This window comes from Silene latifolia, unplaced genomic scaffold, assembly GCF_048544455.1.
Source record: "Silene latifolia isolate original U9 population unplaced genomic scaffold, ASM4854445v1 scaffold_195, whole genome shotgun sequence".
NCBI classification, from domain to species: domain Eukaryota; kingdom Viridiplantae; phylum Streptophyta; class Magnoliopsida; order Caryophyllales; family Caryophyllaceae; genus Silene; species Silene latifolia.
The window spans coordinates 10,909-36,022 of record NW_027413159.1 but is presented as its reverse complement, the minus strand read 5'-3'; the positions used below and the strand labels follow the sequence as shown (position 1 = coordinate 36,022).

At 40.0% G+C, this 25,114-nt stretch overlaps 3 protein-coding genes across 3 annotated transcripts; 1 reads left to right on the top strand and 2 right to left on the bottom strand.

The window, feature by feature from the left end:
* Positions 1 to 6,342: 6,342 nt before the first annotated feature.
* On the bottom strand, positions 6,343 to 12,997 carry LOC141638200 (uncharacterized). The gene is made up of 10 exons (XM_074447604.1): positions 12,644 to 12,997; positions 10,741 to 12,263; positions 10,488 to 10,620; positions 9,079 to 9,210; positions 8,919 to 8,985; positions 8,649 to 8,798; positions 8,514 to 8,572; positions 7,779 to 7,913; positions 7,026 to 7,117; positions 6,343 to 6,627 (listed from the first exon to the last, which is right to left on the bottom strand). The coding sequence occupies exons 2-10, from the start codon at positions 12,250 to 12,252 to the stop codon at positions 6,556 to 6,558; spliced, it is 2,352 nt and encodes a 783-aa protein (XP_074303705.1). The 5' UTR covers positions 12,253 to 12,263; positions 12,644 to 12,997; the 3' UTR covers positions 6,343 to 6,555.
* A 1,382-nt stretch (positions 12,998 to 14,379) lies between these two features.
* On the bottom strand, positions 14,380 to 19,585 carry LOC141638199 (protein transport protein SEC23 A). The gene is given in 6 exon segments (XM_074447603.1): positions 14,380 to 14,785; positions 16,110 to 16,181; positions 16,281 to 16,397; positions 17,224 to 18,965; positions 18,968 to 19,043; positions 19,133 to 19,585. Coding segments are annotated over 6 exon segments (2,457 nt in total). The 5' UTR covers positions 19,445 to 19,585; the 3' UTR covers positions 14,380 to 14,647.
* A 1,279-nt stretch (positions 19,586 to 20,864) lies between these two features.
* On the top strand, positions 20,865 to 24,899 carry LOC141638198 (uncharacterized). The gene is made up of 7 exons (XM_074447602.1): positions 20,865 to 21,199; positions 21,295 to 21,369; positions 21,464 to 21,521; positions 21,704 to 21,759; positions 21,843 to 21,905; positions 23,908 to 23,979; positions 24,430 to 24,899. The coding sequence occupies exons 1-7, from the start codon at positions 21,122 to 21,124 to the stop codon at positions 24,715 to 24,717; spliced, it is 690 nt and encodes a 229-aa protein (XP_074303703.1). The 5' UTR covers positions 20,865 to 21,121; the 3' UTR covers positions 24,718 to 24,899.
* Positions 24,900 to 25,114: the final 215 nt, after the last annotated feature.

The window sequence follows — 25,114 nt, the reverse complement described above, 5'->3', positions numbered from 1 at the left end:
TTCCTGCCGTTTGCTCTCTAGTCCCTTCGCCGCCACTGCTCGCTGGCGTCTTTCGTTCCCGTCTGTCTGCCTCTGCCTCGCTTTCACCGTCGCTTTTGTCGACGTTGGGTTCGTCGGAGTTGGTTGTTCAGCTTCTGTGTGTTTCGTTTAGGGAATCCTCTTGCCTCGCCCCCTTGGTTGCCTGCGCACCCATCGTCCTTTTGCTCTACTGCCCGTCGCCGGTCCTGCTAGTCGGCGGCTCTTGTCGGCAGTAGTGCTGCTTTGAATAATAATAATATTCCTTTTATTATTATATTGGGTGTGTGTGAGTGCGATCTGCGCTTTTCTTGGGTGCGTGCTTTTTGTATTTTCGAACTTCCTGCCGTTTGACTGCCTTCTTCACCGCCGTCACCTCCTTCCTCCTTCTCCGTCACTACCCCTCGTCGGTTGTGGTTTTTGGTTAGGGCTGTGGGGTGGTGGTTTTGTGCTTCTTTGGCGCATGGTTCGTTGGTGTCAGTCGACGGTTGTGCTCCGGCGTTTTGGAGGTTCTTTTTGGGTGTTAGGGGTTGTCCCGGGACATCGCCGGCCTGCCTACCGCCGGTGTGTGTTCTTTTCTCTTCTCGTTTTCCTTTTGTTCGATTTTTGTTTTTCGTGCCTCTGTTTACCTTTGCGGTTGTCGGATCTTACGCTTGTGGCCAAGCCCGCTGCACCGCCCCACTAGTGTTTTGGTGGGTGTGGGTGTTGTGGGTGTTACGGTTTGCTAAGTGTGAGGGGGTTTTGGGCCGTTTCAAAGGCTGCGGTGGTTTTCTGTTCTATTTGGGTTGGTGCTCGGCTTTTCGGCGCCGTGAGTACGCAAGAGAAGGGTGTTTGGATTGGTGTCCTTTCATGCCTGAGCTAGTTAGGTACAATTGTCCTTTTTCGGGTCTTCATGGATGTCGGGATGGTTACGGTAGCGGCCTTACCAAGGCGGCTTAGCGAAGCATTTCCGGACCCGACATTGCCATGATGGAGCGTTGGACCTTACGCGTCGGACTCTTGCGATAGTTTGTTGTTTACTCCAATGCCGAGAGTTCTTTGAGACGGATGGGGCTTTGGTTGTGCGGGGTGTGTTTTATGTCCCGTACTGTCGGAGCTAGATGCCGGCATAGTCGGGGTGATGTGGTCCAGCGCCCGGAGTGTGTTGACGGCATTTACACCTTTCATATATACGGTATTCCGAGACCCACGCTCCTTCTACTTCGGTTTCTTCGATGTTAGTGTCGAGCTCGTCCGTGGTCTACATCTTGCTTGGATCGTTTGTTGTCTTTGGGCCTTCGCACCGTAAAATCTATTCCTCCTAAGTGCCGTCTTGGGTTTGCTCGGGTTTTGAAAGGGGCCTTGGATTCGGTGTATGATGCCCCTAGTGATCTCTCCCGCTGGATTCGTTTGCTTGCCCTACCACTTTGCTTGCTCCGGACTTTCGCTCCTCGGAGTAACCATGAGTGTCGGACTGCTATTCGGCGTCGGCTTCGGGAGGAGGAGGGTATCGCCAGGGCTATCCTTGCTTGGGGACACACAGGGGAGGTTTGCAGTTGTTACAGGAGTGTTTTGATGAGGGCTCTTCTTCATTTTCGGTGGATGAGGGTCTGGATTTGAGTGAGCTTAATCTCCGCCAGTGTCGGCGGAAGATCTCTGATGGCCACTATACTGCTTCTGTACGGGTGCTTTCTTCCTCTGGGGTCGCCCCCTACTCCGATGCCACTCTCGTGGCCTTGCGTGAGAAGCATCCCGTTGCCCCGCCCCTTTCATTGCCTCCTCTGTCTGGGGACTATCATCCTCTGGTGGCCTCTTCGGCGGTTGTCTTGGATATGATACGGAGCTTTCCTCGTGGTACTTCCTGTGGGAGGGATGGTCTTCGTGCTCAGCACCTTATGGATTGTTTGAGTGGCGCTGCTGTTGCTATTTCAGATGATTTGACCACTTCTATTACTAGGGTGGTTAATCTTTTTCTTGAAGGCCGCTGTCCTCTTCCTCTGGGTGAGTACATTGCCAGCGCCCCTCTCACGCCACTCGTTAAACCGGGTGGTGGTGTTCGTCTATTCTTTGTTGAACAGTGCGGAGACGGCTTGTCTCTAAGGTTGGTGCTTATATGGTTGGTCCGTCTTTAGCTTCTTATTTTGCTGGGCTTCAGTTCGGGGTGGGTGTGTCCGGTGGAGGAGAGGCTATCTTGCATGCCTTGAACCGCTCGTTGAGGCTCGGGGGACTCGGTCGGGCTTTCCATGTTATTGGTTGATTTCCAGAATGCGTTCAACCTTGTTGACCGCTCGACCATGCTTCAGGAGGTCCGCCGTCGTTGCCCGGCTCTCTCCCGTTGGGTGGAGTTTTGTTATTCCAGCCCGGCCCGCCTTTTCTATGGGGAGCACTTTGCTTGTGGTCTTGTCGGGGTGTTCGGCGGGGTGATCCGTTGGGGCCTTTGCTTTTCGCGTTGGTTTTGCATCCCTTGGCTTGCAAGATCCGGGACACTTTTGACCTCACCTTACAGGCCTGGTACTTAGATGATGGCACCATTGTGGGCGATACTTTGGAGGTGGGGAAGGTTTTGGACTTGATTAGGTTGGATGGCCCCCGTTTTGGATTGCATCTTAATGTCTCCAAGACGGAGGTCTTCTGGCCTGTTGAGGATCCACGGAGTCGGCTACGGGGTTTTCCCACTTCCATTTCTCGACCATTGCGTGGTGTTACGTTTTGGGAGGACTGTTAGTACCGCCATGATTTTAGCAGTGAGATTGTGGCGACGAGAGTAACTAAGACCATTGAGCTAATGGACTTGGTTGCGAGGATTGAGGACCCGCAATGTGAGTTGCTTCTTCTGCGGGCTTGTACTGGTATCTCTAAGCTTTACTTCTCCTTTCGTACTTGCTCCCCTGGTGTTTTTGGGTCTGTCCATCTCCCTTTTGATGCCGCTCTTCGTTCTAGCTTGGAACGTATTGTCACCGCCTCTGGGCCGGGTTTTGGGGATTGGCAGTGGCGCCTTGCTACATTCCCTTTCCATCTTGGTGGTCTTGGTGTCTATGCGGCGGGAGATGTTTTTTTCTATGCTTTTATTGCGTCTCGTTTGCAGTCTGCTGGTTTGCAGGCTAGGCTCCTCGGCCCTTCTGGTATTGTGGCTGCTGGCCCTGCTTTTGATGATGCCGCGCAGGTGTTTACTGTGACTACAGGTTCTGGTGTTTTAAGTCACCCTAGTGAAATTGCTGCCCCCAAACTTATGAAGAAATTGGCAGATATTTATTTCTCGAAGGTTCTTTCTTTGCCTCGTAGTCCTGTCTTCTCTTTGACACCGCGCCGGCTTGCTTTATGGCGATCTCGGCGGGGTTCTCACTCCTCGATTGGTTACGTCTTTGTTCCTATCTCGGGTTGGGGCAGACTATGAACGGGAGGACTTACCGTAGTGTGTTGGGGTATCGTCTGGGTATTCCGTTATTCGCGGTGTCTAGGCCCTGTCCTGCATGCTCTCGGGTTTTTGCTGGGGATGTTTTTGGAGACCACGCTGTTTCTTGTCTTGGTCTTTGTGGGTGTTAAACATCGACATAACCTTGTCCGGACACTCTTTACGACATCTCGTTATAGGTCCCAGGTATTCTGCGGGAAGGAGGTTGATATCGGTTTGGTTGATGGACATGGTGGCTCTCTTCGTCCGGGGATTTATTGCTTTATTCTTGGGACGGGCGTGATGTGTGCGTCGACTGACGAGTTCTTCCCCCTTGACTCGGGGCCCAGGTTGATGATTTTGTGCTTGGGCCGGGTTGTCGTCGATCTTTGCTCTCTGAAAGTGTGCCAAGTATGGGGATTTGTGCGCGGTGCGAACTGCGGCTTCCTTCCTTTCTCTTTCTCTTCGCTTTGGGGAGTTGGGTTCGGATGCGGTTGCTTTGCTCAAGCGGGTCCAGAAATTCTCGGTATCTCAGGATGCGGGGGCTCGGGTGGCCGCTTACATTTTTACTAGACTTAGCTTTGCTATTGCTAAGGGTGTGGGAGCCCAGATTGTTTCTCGGCTCCCCACCAATTTCATGTAAACTTCAATCTTTATCTTAATGAAAGCTGCGTGCATTTTATAATAAAAAAAAATAATAATAATAATAATAATAATAATAATAATAATAATAATAATAATAATAATAATAATAATAATAATAATAATAATAATAATAATAATATTTAAGTTAAATTAATTTAAATTCGGATCGTGTAAGGTCCGTTCAGATCCTATAAGTTTAATTTAGTTCAGATCCTATAAGTTCGATTCGATTCGATCCAATAAGTTCGATTTTAGTTCGAATCCTATAAGTTCGATTCGATTCGAGATCCTATAAGTTCGATTCGAGATCCTATAAGTTGAGTTCGATTCGAGATCCTATAAGTTCGATTCGAGATCCTATAAGTTGATTCGAGATCTTATAAGTTGATTCGATTCGAGACCCGGATCCTTTCAGTCCAAAAAAATAGGGCCGAATGCCATTTGAAAAAATGTAGTTAGGCCCTGTTCTTTTGAATTTGAAATGTCTGGCTTGTCTGAAACTGAATCAATCAATGAACTGAATGAGCCCCGAATAACTTAATAGAGCTTTGAATCGAATCAAACAAAAATAAAAAGATAATAATAATAATAATAATAATAATAATAATAATAATAATAATAATAATAATAATAATAACAATAAATAGTATAATACTAATAATAATAATAATAATAATAATAAATATTATAATAATATTATTCATTATTATTATTATTAATAATATATTAATATAATCTAATAATAATCTAATAAGTAATATAAAAACTAAAATAGTAATATAATAATAAATATATTAATAATAATATAATAGTAATATAAATGATAATATTACTAGTAATATTATAATATATTAAATAATATAATATGATAATAATAATAACTAAAAAACAAATATGATAAGTATAATACAAATATTATAAATACTAACAATTAATATAAATAATAATAATAATAGATGTAATATAATAATTTATTAATATAATAAAAATAAAATTTTTATTAATAAAATAATAATAATAATAATAATTAATACTAATAATATTTCCATTAATCATAATAATAAAATAATAAATAAATATAACTAAAATAATAATAATAATAATAATAATAATAATAATATTATTATTATTAATAATAATATAATAAATAATAAAAATAAATTTTAATATAATAATAAAAATAGTAAATAAATTAATATAATAATAATGATAACAATAAGAATATATTATAAAATAAGAATAATAATATTAATGTTGAACTGAACTCGAATCCAAATCGAATCGATCTCGAACCAATCGAATGAATGGAGTGAATCAATCGAACTAAACTTAATCGAACTTAATAGAGTGAATCGAACTTAATCAACTTATTAGAACTCAAATTAAGTTCAAAAGAACAGGGCCTTAGTTTTGCTAATTTTCTATTACAAATAATTGGCAAGTCCGTCTCTAGAGTTGTACTCCTAGAACGGCCTTTTGTGTATTCTATCAACATTATTATACTTTGTATTTACGTTATCATAACGTTATATTATTCATCAAATCTTCTTTCTTCCTCAAATAAATTGTTGAAATTAATTACAAAAATGTTCTTATATAACTATAAAAAAAATCCTAATTTTCATATATAATAAATATAATAAAAAGACAAACTAAAGTATCACATTTCGCCATTTCATTCTCATCAGCGGGCCAAGATTTTTAGAACGCACCAAAATGATAATAAAAGTAATAAATCAAATACTAAAATATCAAAATTGTCCCTTACATTGCACGGCACAAAAACTAGTTTATTTTAATTAATTATCTAAGTACGGATTAATAAATCATCAAGTGCATTTTATGTATATAAGATGTACATTAAATTTATAATATAGGTCAATGTAATACTTATTAAAGATACATATTATGTTTATATTAATTAGTTGTCAAGTATATGATTCGATAACTTATCATGTACACACTCCGTATTATGTATGTAAGAGGTATACTAAATATTCCCTCCGTATCAATCATTTGTTTAGAAGATGGGAAATGACCACTTGTGATTAGAGTTATTGAATGACAAGTTGATCATAATAGATATGGGTAATTTAATGACCCATAAAAAACACTCCCAATATAGAAAGATAACAAATAAACTTGAAATCTCAAGAAAAAAAATAGGACAAGAATTGGGTTGAAGGAGTTATATAACAAACAAAACACAGCAACATTCATCCATTTTTTTGGTTAATTTTTTTTAGCTTAATTTTATTTCCTGGATATTTTACTTGTCAAGTGCCAACTATCAATGAATCGAAGAGAGGAGCTGGTAAGAAGCTTTGGAAGATGAACTTTTCATTACTCTCTGAGTTTACAAATACTATTGAGTTTGCAGCTTCGGAGTAACACATAGAAGTATTATCTAGAAACTCAGTTTACGTTGCAAATTCAGAAGGCTATAAAAGTTTAGATCAATGTACATCCAAAAATATAGTCTATGAGAAATTAACATCCACTTTAATCACAGGGCTGTTTCGATGTTAACCCAACACCACATCCTTTAAGCACTCTCCAACGGCGAATTTCAATTGTTGCATCTTCTTTTGTCTCATCTGCGATGTTGGACAATGCAGAATCATGTCAACATTCATCTATGACAATGACAATACATCATTAAAGATCATAAATAGCATCGGTAACTAGGAAGGATTAAGGGCTTTTAGGGCTTTGCTTTGTTTGGGGAAACATTATTTAAATGAAATGATTTTCCCACTTTTCTTTTTTGATATGGTAGAAGGGTAAAATTCATTTCTTTATCAAGAAGAGTTAATTTTCTCTTTCAATCACACTGACCGCTGACGGCATGGTGTATGCCGTTGTACAGGACTATCTTACCTGCCTAATGGAATATATAAAAACTAATAAAATCCTTAAAAAGTACATGACTTTCAGAATGCACAGAGATGCAGGATTTTCCACCGAACAACATTTCAAGGCTTTCAGCACATACCTTACAGACAGACGTCATTTTTCTGTGGGCATCACTGATATGGTTCTCAACTGCTGCTTCTGCTTGTGAAACAAGCTTCCTTTGTGATACTTCTGCAAGACAAAAGAATAACATGCACAGGGACAGATAAACAAATCATATAAAACATCTTCTTCTAAATTCATTATTACCAAAAGGCAATGCAATAGAGGACTAACACCCATGCGATAATTAGTCAGCAGCTATACTTGGTTCATATCTCTCATAAATTTAAAATACCTAACAGTATGAGGCCTCTATTGACATTGTATTTAAAAGGCATGGTATCATCCTTTCATTGTTCTGAATTAAAGAATGGATTTCCATAGTCAAAACTATATCCAGTATGAGCCCATATAAAATTCTGAAGAGAAACACCATCATGTTCAATCTGTTAACATATACCAACATATGTTTGTCTTCAGTTAATCAGAAAAGGACTTCTTGTTCAGTTAACCAGGGCATGGAACTATGGAAACTTACATCTTATGCTGTCTAGAGTTCAGTATGGTGGAGTGAAAAGCTAACTTGGTGTAGCTATTAAGCCTATTTTCGGGCAGTTTAGTGTACTATGTAATTAAAAATGTGAGTACCGCACAGTCAACGCCAATAAAATTGTTAAATTATAAGCACCCTTTTAGCTGAACATACCTAACAAGAGAATGTGCCAAATCCCAAACAAAAAGGGGATAGTACTACAACTCTGCAAGAACATTAAGAATAAGAGAAACTCACTTTGTGCCTCTAAGGCTTCTTTTAGTTCGATGTGCTGCATTTCCAGCCCTTCTGCTGCACCTTTGCAATCCTGAAGGTACATATGAATCTCTTCCATAAACTTTTCATGTATGACCTTGAGACATTCTTGTTGTTCTGCATTACAAATACAATTTTAGACATTTAAACAATTGCAAGAGAACCAAGCCTCGTCATCAAAACATGCAGCACTGAGGATGTTTCCATGTATGATCTTAATCCCACATTCTACCTGTTGGGTTTGGGGATCAAAGTTTGTCACTTAGTCCGTTATTTTCTCCATATATGCTTAAATATATAATGTAAAGTAACTCTCTAAACTAATTGCACTTGTTTTCATATTATTATCTTACAAAAGTTTTTCCTATATATCAAGAGTAAATATAGATCAAAGTTATCGTTGGACAATCAAAGTCAAATGGAGACCAAAAAAATTGGATGAAGTATATCTTAGTCTGTCACTTAGTAGTCCCTTAAAAAAGAGTGCACACTGACTACTGACATACGGAGTATTAAATTAGACTCTGTTAAAGGAAGTTTAGAGAATCCACATTTAGGCAAGCACCAACTCATGTATGTTTAAAATGATGTCATAGTGGCAAATCCAAACAGTGGGAATATCAAGTCTTAAGTAAGAAGCATTACAGAAATTAACTTGAAATTCAAGAAAAATGTAACGTCGTTGATGAATTGACACAACAGCGATGTGTTGATTACCTTGAAGCATAGTCTCCAGATGTTTTCTTTTCAATGTCTTAAGGCACGTAAGCTTCCTTCTGAACAATCAACAGTTACCACTTTTAGGACTCAATAATCTACAGGAAAATTAGTCAAGAGGTTGAGAGCACCTACACATCAGTCTGAATCTGAGATTCAACGTCCTGTAACTGTGAATGAATTTCCTTAGAAGCAGACATCAGTATATCTAAGCATCTTCTGTTTGCCGCCAATGCCATTTTGCTCTTAACCTTTTCTAAAGCCAACCCCAGTAATGAAATTACTCTGAAATATCATCGGGGAAGATCGGTGTTAATAAGCAATTCATAGCACACGGGGGGAAAAAAACAAAGCAATGTTTAATTAATTCTCTGGTTTTCCTAAAATCGGGATTAAAATGAAAACCTTGCAATTCCATTGTCTGCATTTTCCTCTGAAGCTTCCATGAATATATCATCTGGTTTCCCACCAACTGCCCACTCATAATTAGTCATATAACAAACAGAAAAGGACATCTTTACGTTTACTAGAAGACCCTAAAAGCAGAAGCATGCTAAAAATGTACCTTTTGGATTGGTGAAAGCAGGACTGACGTCGTCAAAATCAACATCTTGGCTGCGATGTCGTTTGTTCCAGAAGAATACTGGTTTCTCAACAAGCCCAATCTCTGAAGATGTTTGAACATCTTCCATATAGGCTGTCGGGAATACCAACAATTTTCATCAATAAAATAGACGTGAGGAAAGAGAGAAGGACTAACAATTATAGATCCATGTATATTGTGAAGAACGATGGCACAAAACTTGGTTTTCTGGCTGATAACACATGTCTCTAACTACTTGTCTCTGAAGTCTTAAACATAAAAAGTTAGCTATGTACTCTCTTTAATTAAATCGTGATTCTCCATAGAACAATTAAGGTACTATCAATGTATTGACATACAGATCAAGGGCTGTCTGTTCCTTAAAGAGCACTTGTTAGGGTCAAAGGTAATCCCCTTTTTTTGGCATTAATCACAAAAATATGCACATCGCTTTGGGTAAAATGGGAAAATAAGGGATACTCCTTTTAATCCCTGACTATAGCATGTAAGCACGCTTCTAGAGCTTCAGTGTTAGTAGACTTGCTGAGCTCTGCTAATGCATCTGGATCGGCAGAGTGCTTTGTTTAACAAGATCAGTTAGCACTAGATGCTGCATTTTGGGAGTCTTGAATAAGCTTCCTACTCTAAAGCATCTGGACACCCTTACATACTGCAGCAACTTCCATCCTGAAAACTACTAAGTAATTGTCTTCTAGTGAGTGGTTAATTTATACTCCGTATAACACAGCCCCTGATACCATAAGAAGTTTTAGGACTTTAGGCACGGATAAAGAGTACTTTCAACAATGCCTGTACTAGGGCTATAAAAAAAAACAAATATTGGCCAAGAATTTTGAGTTCCAGTAAGGGAAGACCAACTAAATATATTAATTTCTAATGTAGAAATTAATCCACATAATAAGTAGAATCTGCATCAAGATATCGGCATATTGCTATTAAAATCACATGTATCAGAAAATGAAGACCAAAGCTAAGCTAACTTAAATTACATAAAATGTAGAGTAAAATTTCCTAAGGTAATGTTGATGTGGCATATGCACATACGCAATTTAAAAAGACTGCTAAATGTAGCCTTCCAGAACACTGCAAAAAGGATGTGATTCTATTTCTCTTCAGAAGAATTATTTACCCAAACAAATTGTGAATCACGGCTTTTCGGAGGGAAGACATATCCCTCATGTACATTGTAAGCTTTTACATCTCTGACCACAATGACTTTTCTAAGATAGAACATCACTACCATAATGCTTCCTGGAGGCTTACAGCTACTAGAACAATGACCTAAGTCCCCTCCCCCCCACTAAATGACCTGATAGGTTGGTGAATGAACATGAATAAGCAAGCATAAATGAGAGTAAAAGGAAAGCAACCTCTCTTCAAAGATGAAACTTCCTCGGTGCCATCAGGTTCTCCTTTACCGGGTGTGAAGAGCCCATCATCAGCATCCTTCTCTTCTGAGTCACTGGCATTGGAATATCTGTCATCGGGTGTTGCTGTGCCATCCTGTGAATACAACAGAAACGACAAAATATTACATGAATAAGTGGCGAGAGTGTGATAGGTGTATGCACGCATGAAAGAGTCCTAGTAAAAATTAAGATCGGGAAATAATAGTGTCCTCACAGAAGAATCAGAATTGTCATCGTTTTCCGTAGCTGAGCTGCTCACAGTTAAACATTTATCTTCAACTATAGACGGACCAGCTTTAGGGGGAGATCCATGTGGTGGAGATGAATTAAGAACAAACCCTGTCATTTTAAACAATGGACAATCAGAACAATCATCGCGATCTTCCTGCAGAGCTGCAGGAGTTTGAAAGCCAAAAGACTCATGATGCTCTGATTTTTCTCGCAGAACTGGATTTTCTGAGTCTTGCAGCTCAATGTTTTCATTCAAACAGCCATGTGAAGGAGGAGGTCTCGTGACACTTCGCAATGGTAGTTCTTTTGCAGGTGTTGACTTTTCATCCCCAGTCACCACGGGCTGGATGTTCTTCAAGCCTGTCAAAGGCAACAGAAAGTCACCTGGCTTGATTCCACAGCTTTTCTTGGCGCCATCAGTATGATCAGTCGTCAAGCAGCCACGATTTACAGCACAAGATTGAGAAGGCATATGCTTTTTGGCAGAAGAGGATAAACTATTACACTGTTTTGCCTTTTCATCACGAAATAAAGACTTGGATTTAAAATTTCTAGTCCGACCGGCAGTGGGAGCTTTATATCTTGCAAGAGACCTGGTTACTGGCCTCTTAGTGGTAAAACTAACATTCTCAGAATCGGTTTCTATGGTGTCTGAATTCTGCCTGAGTTTGGAATGGCGATCAACTTTGGCATTTTGCCTCCGCATCATCTGATGAGTACTCACATTCATCCTTAGAGCTTCTTTGCTACTAATTTCCACACCACTCGTCTGCTCTTGAGGCTCCTTTGTTACTGACACACGAGCTTGGTTGCAAACAGCAGAGAAATTCTCAGATCTTCCGTGTGTACCAGACATGTTGCCGTTCTTTTGAGAAGCGTTGTCAGCATCTCTCTTCCTGGCAACATCATGTACTAACAAAGCTTCATTCTGAGCATTCTGTACAGAATGTGTTTTGGCTGGTGAGGATGCTGGCTTTTCAAATTGACCTATGTTTGCATCAACTTTGGCATTTTGCTCCCGCATCATCTGACGACTACTGACATTAAGATTCTGTTGAAAAGAGAAAGGAGTAGGTCCTAAAATTTGGCGGAGCTTCAGCCTTAGAGCTTCTTTGATTCTAATTTCCTCACCACTCGTCTGGTGTTGAAGCTCCTTTGTGACTGACACACAGAAATTTTCAGATCTTCTGTGTGTATCAGACAAGCTGCCATTGGCAACAGCATGTTGTAACAAAGCTTCATTCCGAGCAGTCTGTAGAGAATGTGTTTTGGCTGGTGAGGATGGTGGCTTTTCAAATTGACCTATGTTTGCAGCAAGTGATTTCACTCCTTGGTCGACATTATGATTCAGCAGACGGTGAGCATTAGAAGGTTCCTTGATCGTATTTGAAAAATTACTTTCCTTAGTCGGCTGTGGAGCTACAGAATTTACCACAATGCCGACGGATATCTTTTGGGATTGGGAATTATACACAGAACTCGGACAGTGACTCATTTAAGCCTAACCTGAAAGAAATCAAAAAAAAAAAAAATCAATCCATAACCCTAATCCTAAAGTGGAACATTGAAATTGAAATTCCAGAATGCAGTGAGAACATGTTACTCGTATATTTCATTTCATTTTTGTAATGCTAACTCAAACAAAACATGCGTAAGCTTAAAGGTAGTTAGTAATCTAATTTCACGAACTGGAGAGAAACATCAGAGTCACACGCAGAAATAGTAGAGAAATGTGAACAAGCTAAATCTGAAATTCAAATCAAATGATAAACCAACTAACTAATGGTCAAAATTAAGAAATAGTAACCTGTACTAGCGAAGATAGAGTATCGAATCGAAAATAATAAATCGAAAATCGAAAAAAGAGGAGACGAGGATAGGGATACCTGACGATGTAGATGATAAATTGAATTTTAGAGAGAGAAATATGGAGGTGACGATTACGATCAGACGCAGACGCAATCGCAATCGCAATCGCAATCGTAATCGCAATCGCAGCCTGAGGAGATGAACATGAACTTTGCGCCCTTAATGTACTTTCACTTTTTAAAACCCCAATCCCTACCAAATTTCAGGTTTCTCCCGCCCAACTCTCAGGATTTTGTGGTTTCACAAACTCGACTACCAACTTTTTCAACCGTATTTTCTTTTCCCAATACTCCGTATTACCAAGTATTTAAAAGGGTTTCATCTACGCATTATTATTGAAGTTAAAATGCGTTCAAAATTATCCATAATCCATGATAATTTGTGGATGAATAGAAAACATATAATCTTCACCCCTTGTAGTTAAGAAGTTACGCAAACTCTAATGTTAAACATTGAAATTTTTGTCTAATTTCAACATCATATTAAAAGGAAAAAACATCTACATAAAGAACAATTTGGAATCCTTTTCATTTCTTTTAAACGGTTAAAATTAAAACACGATCTAACGGTAACTAATAGAAGTAGTAATGGATGATGATGTGCTTGAGAAATAATCCAGGTGCGTATTTTAGTCAGTTCAGTACATTTTTCACATTAGTTTCCATTTGCTACCCTTTTACAACCCCCAATAGACTAAATCCTCCCAAATTCTAACCATATTACCTCCTAAATCGATCATAATTCTTCAGTTACGAATTCTAATTAAAATGTAAAACACGTATTTCATTCGTTAATGGAAATTATACATAAAATTAGTAGTGTGTTCCATTTTTTTTGTATTATTTGTATATGGTTTTGGTCTCATAAAAGTGGGTTTGGTGGTTATGGGCGGCGTGGATGAAGGGGCGGGTTGTCAGGTGGGCGGGTGGAAGGGCGGCGCGTTCTAGCGGTCGGAATCAGGGCAAAGTGTAAGCTGCTTGGTGAGGGTGTGTGGGATGGGAGGGGTAACACTGGAGGTCACAATCTGGTGGTGCAGTCACAGGGGTTGGCTCCGTGGTCGGCGGACGACGAGGATAGGTTGGTTAAGGAAGTGATGGGAGAGTTAATGAGGGTCGTTGATGAGTGAAGAAGTGGCCACCGGTGGGAGTTGCTCGGAGATTCACCGGCGTCCAACGAGGAGGTGGTTGGAGGCTTGCAAGTGGGTGGGCAGGGGTGTTGTAGGCAGTTACTGGGGAGGGGATGTTAGAGGTGTACTGTACACCTAATTAATTTTGTAGTTGTACTATACTGCGTAGTTCATGAAAAGAGAGTAAATAGATGGAGAGGGTGGGTTCAAGAGAAACAGAAATGACAAGGGTATAATTAAAAAAGTATATTGTATCGAGTAAAAAAAATATACTGTGAAAATACACCCCTAAATCTATTAGAGATAAAAAGTAATCGAAGGATCCTTTTCATAAAAAGGCGTTAATCATGAAAAAAAAAATTATCTAACCAATGTATACCTAATACCGGCGTATCCATATGCACTGTAATCAATCAGAAGATTTGTAAGAGTATTTTTTTTTTTTCACTAAATGTGCTTTGTTATTAATATGGTACTCAAATGGAGTGAACGACACAACCCTACTCCGCCACTGTTGCTAATGGGAAGTATTGTCAATTTCAATTTCCGCATTGAATGAAACATAAAAATTCCTTTCTGACCGAATAGGTTTCAGTCAAAATTAAATTGACTTTTAAGGGAACATTCTGCAAGCCTGAGTAGAAATTTTATTAAGCTCTGAATAGGGAACAAGAATTAGAAGCCCATACAATGCCCACCCTTGCCCTGTGCTGAGTAAAAGTGTTCTTATCTCAGAGTTTGACTGTGTATGTCGTCCTGTGCGGAGTAGAAGTGTTCTTATCTCAGAGTTTAACAGTGACGTAGTACAATAAAAACCCACACCCAAATGTGTGGTCACCACCAAACTGCAGCTCAGTTCAGTCCCTCAACCAACCAAAGACTCTGATCAAGATTGTCAACTAGGCTCTGGTGGCACCAGTTTTAGGCTTCGCATCCACTCACAGAAGCTTGGATCATCAAACGGGATAAAGCTACTCTTCAACTTAGCCCTCTCTTCTGCTCCTAAGGTTCGCAGCTGCGGAAATCTTGCTTCCTGCAACCATTTACCATACACCTACTTTAGTCCTAGGAAAATTCCTACTTACTTGGTTATTGTTCTTCCTTTCTCTCTTTTTTTTCCATTAATCACCACAACAAAGCTTTAGTCCCAAATGATCCAGCTAACATGAATCTTTGTTTGAAACCATCAATGCAAAGTAAACAACAACATTACCCAAGTGCCTCAATGGATCCCACAAATGCGAAGTAAACAATAAACATAGAGAAAAAGAAACGTGTAAAAGCAATAAAAAGTAAGGACGAATACAACAATCTACATAAATAACGAGTACATAATAGAGTGTCACACTAGTTTGGACACTAATAAAATGAATATATAGTGTAAAAAATGGCTTTGTTGCAGGTCAACCAAGGCGCCAGAACGACCATGGTGGACAATCATGTCACGTATCTAGGTGAGAGAGTAAGTTGGAAGCAACGGAGGTCCTGGACTCTTGGACGTTGGCTTAAGGGAGGGTGGGGACATGGAGGTTAATGAGGGCGTAAGGTGGAGGAAGGTTGTTCGGGGTGGTGGGTTGGGAGCTAGGTTGCACGGACACTCCTCCTAATCGGTGTTCCCGTGTCGGACACCCGTGTCGGACACGACACTCGTCGGACACACGTCAAAACGTGTCGGACACCTGTAAAGCCGTGTCTAACTTTCATCTTTTATTTGGGCACGTGTCCGACGCGTGTCCATGGTATTTTGAGCCGTGTCCATGGTATTTGAACACACCTTCAAACGGAAAGTTGAATTTAAGGTAAATGGCGTGAATTGTTATATGGTTGAATTTGGTGGGCAAATGATGTTCTTTAGACAGGTAATGAGATGTCGAAATAGATTGATTATAAGTTGGTTTTTGGTTTTAGAAATGAGAATAAGTTATATTTAATGTCAAAATTTACCTTCATTTATTTAAATTTAATATCATACTTTTTCAAAAATAAAATCACACATATATAACTACAAAATATATATTTTATTAAATTTAAATAACGTGTCCCGTGTCCTAAATTTCATGGGATACCGTGTCACGTGTCACGTGTCCGTATCCGTTTTGGTGCTACCTAGGTTGGGAGTTGGGTGGTCAGAAGGGGGGAGGGGGATGGTGGTGGTGATGGTAGGTAAAAGAAATGAGAGAACAAAAAATAAAATTGATGGTGATATAGTGGCATCGGGTTTATATGGCTTATGATGTGCGAATTAACAAGGCTTCATCATATGATAACGTCATATTAATAATAGAGACATTTAACTGACGTACAAAACAAACTGCTAATAGGTCCACAATATATTACTCATAGTGGTAACTGCCCACCTGCTCGTAAGCTGGATCCTTGTGAGCTGGTATTAGTCTAGAGACAAAATATCGTGCTTGGGAGGTCCCTTCCTGCCAAGGATTAATAAAATAGGATTCACCATTTATCTGAAGAATGGAAGAAAAAGCTTAGACGAGGAACTCAACAACAGAAGAGAAAACAAATGTAACCTTGAATGCAAGAATACGTGGAGCAGGAAAACGTGACTCGCTAAGCTCTTCAGCCAGTGTTCTGCAGGCTGCTAAGGCTGCAGCACATTTTCCTTCTTGAGCAGATAGCTCAGCACCCTGAATATTAGAAACTGATTAGAAGCCAGAATGGGCGAAGGAGACTGGAGTTTGACAAGAAACGGGTATGCAAGGAATGCATTTAGCAGAAGCTAATTAATGGAGTGACGGAAAAAATTGCCAGGAACCCTTGACCAAATCACTGAAATAAGTCAGAAAATAGAGAGTATGACACAGTCAATTTAACTGACCTGCCCATACATTTTCTCTTCACGGCTGTCTACAAGACTATAACACAACAATTATGAGCATCACAACCCATACCTTCTGAGCCAGGTATGATTGTATAAAATCACTCAAGTCATGTACCACCTCCATCCCATTTTGGTTGTCTCCATTTAACATTGAGGGTCAACCGATGTCAAATTTGGCTATTAATTTCTCCCAACATGTGTAGAAATCCAATGTATCTTTAGTCCCCTTAAATTTTTGAAAACAATTATTTTCATTTTATCATTTCAAAGAAGTTGTATGGTCACTTGTACCGAGTGTATACACACTACAGAGAGAAAATGTTGGTCAAAATTGACATCGTTTGATCGTGAACAAATAAATTGTCTGCATGCCCTTCCTTAGCAAGTGACACCCATCGCGAATACCTGGCATTGTATTTTCTATACTATACACAGTTCTCACCAATTATTGATTCTCCCAATGGAAAATTAAGACACTAAGATCTAAAAAGCAAATAAGACTTGATGTGAACTGAGTGTTCAGTTCAATGCATACATGACATCTTGACAGTTGATTTAAAGATGCAGACACCCTTAAATGATGAATAAACAGAGCATAATAGTACAGGAAGTTGGGGGCAGAAGGAGCTTACCAGCCAAATGAAGATGTCTGTACCATGATCCAATACTACAGCAGTGTCTGACTGCATTGCCAGATCATAAGCAGGTAACTCTTCAAAGGTACCCCCTTCACGATGCATTAGACATCTAGGAGCAACCATTCGCAGCGAGAGATCAAAGGATGCATTAAGAAATATGTTCCTCAATACAATTCTCTCATCCTCGTGACCAACAATGCTTCCCAACAATGGGCCTCTTCTAAGATGGAACAGAAGCTCTGGCAAAGAAGAGAGCTCCTTGGGGAATTTATAAAGCTTTGATTTGGGAACTTGAGAACCAAGATTCAGAGCCATAGCTTTAACTCTTTCATCTATGGTTGACCGCATGTCAATAGCATCTGAAGCAGTTTTGGCTCGCAAAAGAGTCCTCTTGGCAATAAGAACTGCAGCCACTTCGTCTTCAACACTGTCAAGATAGGCCGAAAGACTATCAACGGTAGGCAATCTCACTGTCATAACTCTAGTAATATCCGTTTGGTAGACATTGGAATACTGTATTGCAAACTGGAAAAATACATGATCAATCTTGATGTCTCTTTTCAGTTCCATGAACACTGAGAAGCTTTGTGTTTCTTCCACACTCAGCATCTGAAGGGAAATAGAGGTATCATTCTTAAAACTATCCCGAGTATCCAAATGGGCTTCCTCGCCAGGACCAATAAGCTGGGTAACAACAATATCCTCAGGGGTCCGAATCTCCAGTAAACCATGTGAACCTGAAGCCCTACTGGAAGCCCTCTGCAAGTTCACACCAAAGGCCTCCCCAAAATCATCTTGAAGGATGAGAACACCACCTGAAGCTCCAGGGAGAGGTTGCAAAACTGGAACTCGCACAGGACATGTGCCAGCACAAAGAACATCCACAACTGTTTGTTGTCTATGAGCCTCTCGACCCAAATTGTCCATCCACTTGGTCGCAGTCTTCTCGAGAAAGGCATAGTTTGGGTGAGTGAAAGAATGAGGAATCGATCCAGGTCCGAAAGTATTGGGGCCAGCAGCACAAACGAGTACCCTGCTATTACCTCCAGGCCTCTTAACCACCCCACGAGACATTTCAGCAGACGGGCCTCTAATGATTGCTAGGGCAACCTCCACTGCGGTACCCAAACAGCGGTCCCTTGAAGCCTCGGGGGTGTTTGCCTTGTACGGCCTGAGTGAGGAGAAAATAGTATGGGCCACAGGTAAGGAAACATGAAGAGGGGACAGGTATACACCGGTCCCATAGATCAAAGCTTTTAGACTGTCCTCGGACGGTGACTTATCACCAGGGAGCAAGTCAGCAGATGCAACGGATTCTTCAGAGAAGTCATAGACAGAAACAGCGCGGCCATAAGAAATAATTCCAATCCTAGTAGCAGGGGGGAGAGAGTCAAGGAAGGCATGGAGGGAACTTTGCAAATGTTGTAGGTGGGGTTCGTCTAAAGACTCATCAATGACAAGCACAAGAGGAGCAGACATCCTAGAATCGGAAACAGGAACAAAGCCAGAGATCCTGGAAGCAGTATGGAGGTAGTCAACGACGGGGGAGGAAAGCTCAGGGAAGTTATGAAGGTCGTCTTTGGTAGAGGCAACATACTCGCCTTGGCTGGCGTTCAAGGAGCGACAGAGGGCACATTGCCATTGGCCAGAGACGGGAAGGATGTTACAAAAAGGATTAGAATAAGCACCACAATTGTGACAGCGGTGAGGATCGCGGTCGATGATTTGAGGGGCAAAGAGATGTCTTTAGCGGGAGAGATCAAAACACCGAGACCCAAACTGGGGAGATTAGAAAGCTTTTTGTGCTTGAGAACCTGAAAAACAAAAGAAATGAAATAGGGATACATAGATAGATAGATAGATAGATAGATAGATAGATAGTAAAGAAAGAAAAAAGAAGAACCTTATAAGCAGAAAAGAGAAGGTGGGGAGCAGCAGGAAGAGACATCTCTTTTGCAGGTGAGAAGTGGTGAGGGAGATCTGAGTGGGCAAAACCAGGAGGTGAAGAAGGTGGTAGTACAGCTGGTTGTGGTGACGCTGGTGATGTTCTGAATGGAACCGCAGCTGGCTTCACCGGCGACCTGAATACAGGTGGTCCTGGTGGTGTGCTCATTTGTGGTGATGATGTTGTCGTCGTCGTCGTCTGATTCTGATCCGGTTTCTGCAACAATGGTGGTCGAACGAATCTCGGCATTGTTGCTTCCCTTTCCCCCATTTGCCGCCTTTCTTTCAATTATTCATCAGCCAAACCCAAACCCAGATTTTAACACAATATATATAAACCCCCAATCTCTTCCTTAAATCTTAAGTCGGCAACAACGATGTAATCCAACCGCACAAAGTCAGTCAGGGCGGTAGGTAGACGAAACAAGGCGGATGTTGGATGAAAGTGGGGGCTGAGAGACGATGGGGCTTTGGTAGGGTGGAGTTAGGGTGCTTATCAACTTATGATACTAGTATACATCCCTCTGAAAAAATATATAATTTCTCCAAAATAAAATAAAAAATATGATATCTCCTCCAACTAAAATGCTCCCTCTGAAAATTTCCCTCGAAAATGAAAAATAAAAAAAACGCCAAATGTCATATTATTATTTACACTGTATAAAAAATGCTATATATCGAGTGGTAACGTGTCACTTTAGTTCCACCCTAGTGTAAGGAAAAACACCTTGGATACAAAAATAAGCATAAAGGTGGTCAGGTGGGTGCCTAGAGTGGGACGGGACATGAAAAAGGATTTAGGGATTGTGGCAGCCTAATCAGATTTAATGGATAGACAAATAGATAGATCTTGTTTAGGGTTTTAAATGAGCTAAGCCCATTCGACAAGCTCTCGAAATTGGCTCGGTCAAAGCTCGGCTCGAGATCGGTCAAATTGAGTTTAAACTCGGGCTTCAGCCATGCTGAGCCGAAATCGAGCCGAGCCCGAACACACTAAGACTCGATTCAGAAGTTCGTTTGAGCTCGTTATTTTATAAATTATTTTATAAATTTTTATCAGTTTTATGATAATTAATCAAAATGTTAGCTTTAAAAAAAAATTACATAAGAAATCTTATTTCAAATTAATAAACGGAAAAAATTATAGCTTAAAATGAAATATTTAATTACAAAATTACATTAGATCTAAAATAATACTCGAAAAAATGGGTATTATAACAAAGCTCGAGATCGAGCTCGAACTCGTAAAATATGACGTGAGCCGATCCGAGCCTTGATTTTAAGTGCTCGAGTTCGGGTTTGGACTTGACTTTTACAATATGAGCGGAACTCAATCATATGTGAGCTTGAGCTTGGCTTTGTTTACACTAGGGGTGTTAACGAGTTGAGGCTGAGCTTGGCCTTACTCGGCTTGTGCTTATAAAGTAAAACTCGAGCTCGAGCTTACCTGAGCTTTAAAAAATTGCGCTCATTATCAAGTTTGCGAGCTTTAACGCGAGTTCGAGCTCAACTCGAGCCTATTTATATTTGTCGAGTATTCATTTTTTCTCTCGATATTTTCAATAACAAGGCTCAAAAGTTTTATATACAAATATTGGAAAATTAAAGAAACATTTTTGATATGTGTGATACAAATATATAATACAAAATATTTTTATAAAATATGAGTAATCGCTTATGTACTTACACAAGATCGAGCCGCTTACGAGTTTTTCAAGCCGAGCCAATGTTAGCTCGGCTTGACTCGTTAAGCTCTCGAGCCGAATCCAAGCCCGAGCGAAGATTTAACTGAGCCGAGCTCGAATTGATCACGAACCATCTCGTCTCATTAAGCCCCCTAGTTTACACCCCTACGGCAGGTTTACGCTTGTAATGTAATGGAAGAGATGAAGGCAACATATGCATCTGTATAGTGGAATAGAAGGAAAAATAAAAGCGACAAGTAGTGATGGCAGAAGAAGTAGGCGACGGTCCTCCTCCTGGTACTGGTGGTATTAGGCTGATGAATTTTGTATCACAGGAACAGGTTTGTATTTTTCAGATTTATACTAGGTATTAACTAACAACCCTAATTTAATTTTAATTTATTTATGCTGAAGAAACTCTAATTCAAAATCTCAGTTAGATGAGGCCAAGAGAAGCAGGGGTGAAAGACTCGAAGATGGCACTGCTCAGAGGGACCGTCCCCTTTTCGAGGTTCTCTTTCTTTTAATCAATCATCAATCATCAATCTTTTAATTTGAGAATTTGACAAATGCATATTAGTTATTCATGATTTGGGATTTCACAGATATTAAAAGAGAACAAGGACAAACGCGATGCGGAATTTAATGACCGTTTCAAGCACCGTATGTCGTTTATTCCTTCCTTCCTTCCTTCTATTTCGAGTTTTCGACTATCTATCTGTTTCCTGCTTTCATTCTATTCTGTGTTTGCATCACCACCTCCTCCTCCCTAAGGCCTAAGGGCTAAGGGCTAAGGGCTAAGGCCTAAGGCTTTCCTGCTTACATTCTATTCTGTTATCTTTCAGGACCCCCTAAGGCTTTGGACCAAGATGAGACTGAATTCCTTGACAATTTAGACTCCGTCTGATTCACCATTTCTCTCTACTTTCTCACTTTCCTTGTTTCTTCTTCTTCACTCTCTAACTCTATTTCTTCTTTCGCCAGTCCCGCAAGGAATACGAACGCCTCATTGCTGACCAAGAAGCCCAACAACTCCGCACCTTCCAAGTATCTTCTATTCTTCCTTCTCACTCTTTCTTCACCTTCTTGTTTCTTTCTTCTATGCCAAACTGGGATGGAGGAACTATTATTTAACTTGAAATTGAGGAACCACCCATTCCCAAGGAAGCTTCAATACCATTGAATATCAACTTTAAAACATTAATCCAAAACAGAAACCCTTTGTGTACAATACAGTAGCAAATTAGCAATGCTTCAATGCCGCACATTGCCTAGTTGCCATTAGTCATGCACATTGCACAGTCCGTCCACTCTGACATTAGTAATGCCTTCTTGTAAGCCACTCTAACCAAACCTAAGTATTATCTTCTCACTTGTGCCTTCTGCAACTATATTTCCTACCCCTCCCTTCCTTTACCCCATTATGCTTCTCATACCTTTTTAATCTCTTCGTTTATGTAGATGTCACTCGGTTCCATGGTTTATGTCGATTCTCTCTGGGAAATAATCATCAATTCATCTCACATCCTTTCAAACCCATCTAGTCAATCAGTACTTCTCTCAAAAAGCTCCTCTGTCACTTCCTAAGTGTCAAAGTTAGTCCCAAGCCTATAGATCTTCTCACACCATACAAATAAATTATGATCTCCTTTCCCTTTTTTTTCATTACTACAAAGTACAAACCCACTTCTACTCTGGTGGCTTTCCAATCCAATAGCTTACACCATTATCAATCTCGCCCCTTTCATGTAGGTCCAACGTCATTTTTGAATGCTCCCTAACATCTTCTCCGATGTATAAAAGACACCATCACTTCCACCTCTAGCTATTCACCTAGTGACACGTCCATTAGTCTCTATGCCTTTGTGATAGGAGTGGACTGGAAATAAAGAGGCTTGCACTTCTACCACAAACAGTGTAGTGTATTTGGCCACAACCCCATTTATTCCCCCATTTATTGGGCCTGCCACTGAGGCAGAGGCCGAGTAAGCATCAGTTGTAGACAACCAACTTATGACCTAAGTTCAAGGGAAGAGATAATATGTACAAGCACGACTAATAGAATAATTTGGCATTATCCTTATTACGCCTCCGCAAGTTGGATGGTCCATGGCCAATCATGGATAGTAGAAGATGATAGTGAGTAGCTCAACGGCTTAGTAAGAGCATCAACAAGTATACCTGCCAAAAACAACACTACCCCGAGGCCTCAAGGGTACTCGCAACACTACCCTCCTCCCTTGTCTTTTTCCCTTCCTCCTCCAGTTACTTAACAATGCTTAGCGGTTCTAAACAGATGGCTGTTTTATTGTTGTTTATTATTACTAGTAAAGTTTTTAATGGTATACATAGTTGCATTATGTTACTTCGTGGAGAAAAGATTCCTGAAACATGAACATGTGTAAAGGAGGGAGGGGAGAAATGATGATGAACGGATATGTTGGAGCAACATCCTGGCCATAAGTGAACGATTCAAGTGCGAATGACGGAATGAATGGACGTTGATGCATTGTAATTTGTGAAATTAGGGTTCATAATAAGGGATATTAACAAAAGTGTAATTGAATGTGTATTGTTAAATTAGGGTTCCAAATATATTTTTCTTTTGATCTAAAATCAAGTGTAAATCCCCACGTTCAATTTTTTTTTTGTCCGGAAATGACCTTACGTAGCTAAATTTGATAAGAAGTCGACTAAATTGTAAAATTTGGAAACAGGATTTTGGGAGTATATAAGGTAGTAGCTTGTAACTTTTTTGTTTTTCTATGATAATAACAAGCACTAGTTTATTGGTTTTTTCAAACTAAAAAACAAATTTTTTCATAGCCCTCCATGTGATGCACTTGTGTTATCTACTGCATTTCTACGAGCTTTTTTCCCCCCCTTTTTGCTTACGTACTGTTTACAATTTTACTTCTTTTTTTGTTGTACGATTTTCTTTCTTTTGCTTCCTATTAACCTGTTTCAGTGTTCTCTATTCTGGCTGCATCAGATGTATATTGCTGGCAATACAAATGATTTTTTCTAAGTTCGTGCTTTTCAATTGCAGGCAGCTGTGGCGGCACAATCTTTGACTGTACAACAGTTTAAAGAAATACCTCCGGTTTCTAATGTTCAGGAGGTTTGTTGGGAATAATTACTTGTGTATTTTTTTTTTCTCTTGAGGGTGAGGGTGGGGGATGAAGGGCTGGGCCTATATGAATGGTTTTGGAAATTGAGGCGTTGCATGCTTCCTTTTGTGGCCTATCAATATTATTAAACTGTTTTATTGTTGAGTAGTTTAAATGTAATGAGCATGAAGTATTATTGATTGGTACTGAGGCATTTGGTTAAGAAGGATGAATTTACTGCTCATGGAGAATCAACTGAATGTGTTTCTTGTTGACTCATTGATGTACTCCTACTTTAATAGGGAGTAATATATTCTATTCTTAGAATCGGAAGGTGAGGCTATAGATGCTGAATTGGGTTTGGGGGATAACTGGAGTTGTGTGGCTTCTGTGAGCTTGGAATGGAATTTGTTATGCTCTACTGCTTTAGTAACTTGGTTGTTGATGTGACCTGTTGATAGGATCCAAAAAGGATGGTGGGAAAGAAAAATCAAGGTGGTCAGCCAGTGGGAATGATTATAAAGGTTAAACCGCAGGCTAAGAAGGCTAAAGTGGAGGAATCTGCAGGGCCACAAGCAGGAAGTAATATTAAGCGCCTTGCAGAGATGCAACAACAGTTAGGGCAGCAAAGAGCAGCTAGTCAGCGTGATCCTCTACAACGTTCTGAGGCGGAGGGCAATGGGGAAAACGTCAACGATGTAACAAAGATTGGTCTGGTTTCATATAGTGATGAAAGTGAGGATGATTAGTGAGATGAGTTAGGGTGTTGGTAGAAAATGGGGGTCATTTTGCTAAGTTGCAGCTGTAACTTGAATATTTAGTTTAAAGTGTGTAAATCATTTAAGAGATGTAATTTGTGTTGTATCAGAAATATGCAAGTAATACCGTGGGGGTCATTTGATAATACGGATTACTCGTAGTTGCTAACGTATAAGCGAGGGGTATGTTAGAAATTTGAAGATGAAACAAGCATCACAGCAGAAGAGGGGAATGGTAATACAAAGGTAAGGAGTATTAAGAATAAAAGTAAAATGCAAAATTGTGGTATAATGGTAATTTGTAGTCCAAAATCGTCCTATAGTGGTAAGTTGGCATGATTAAGTCAAAGAAATGAGGGCGTGTAATGTGTTGGTTGGTGGGATAGTG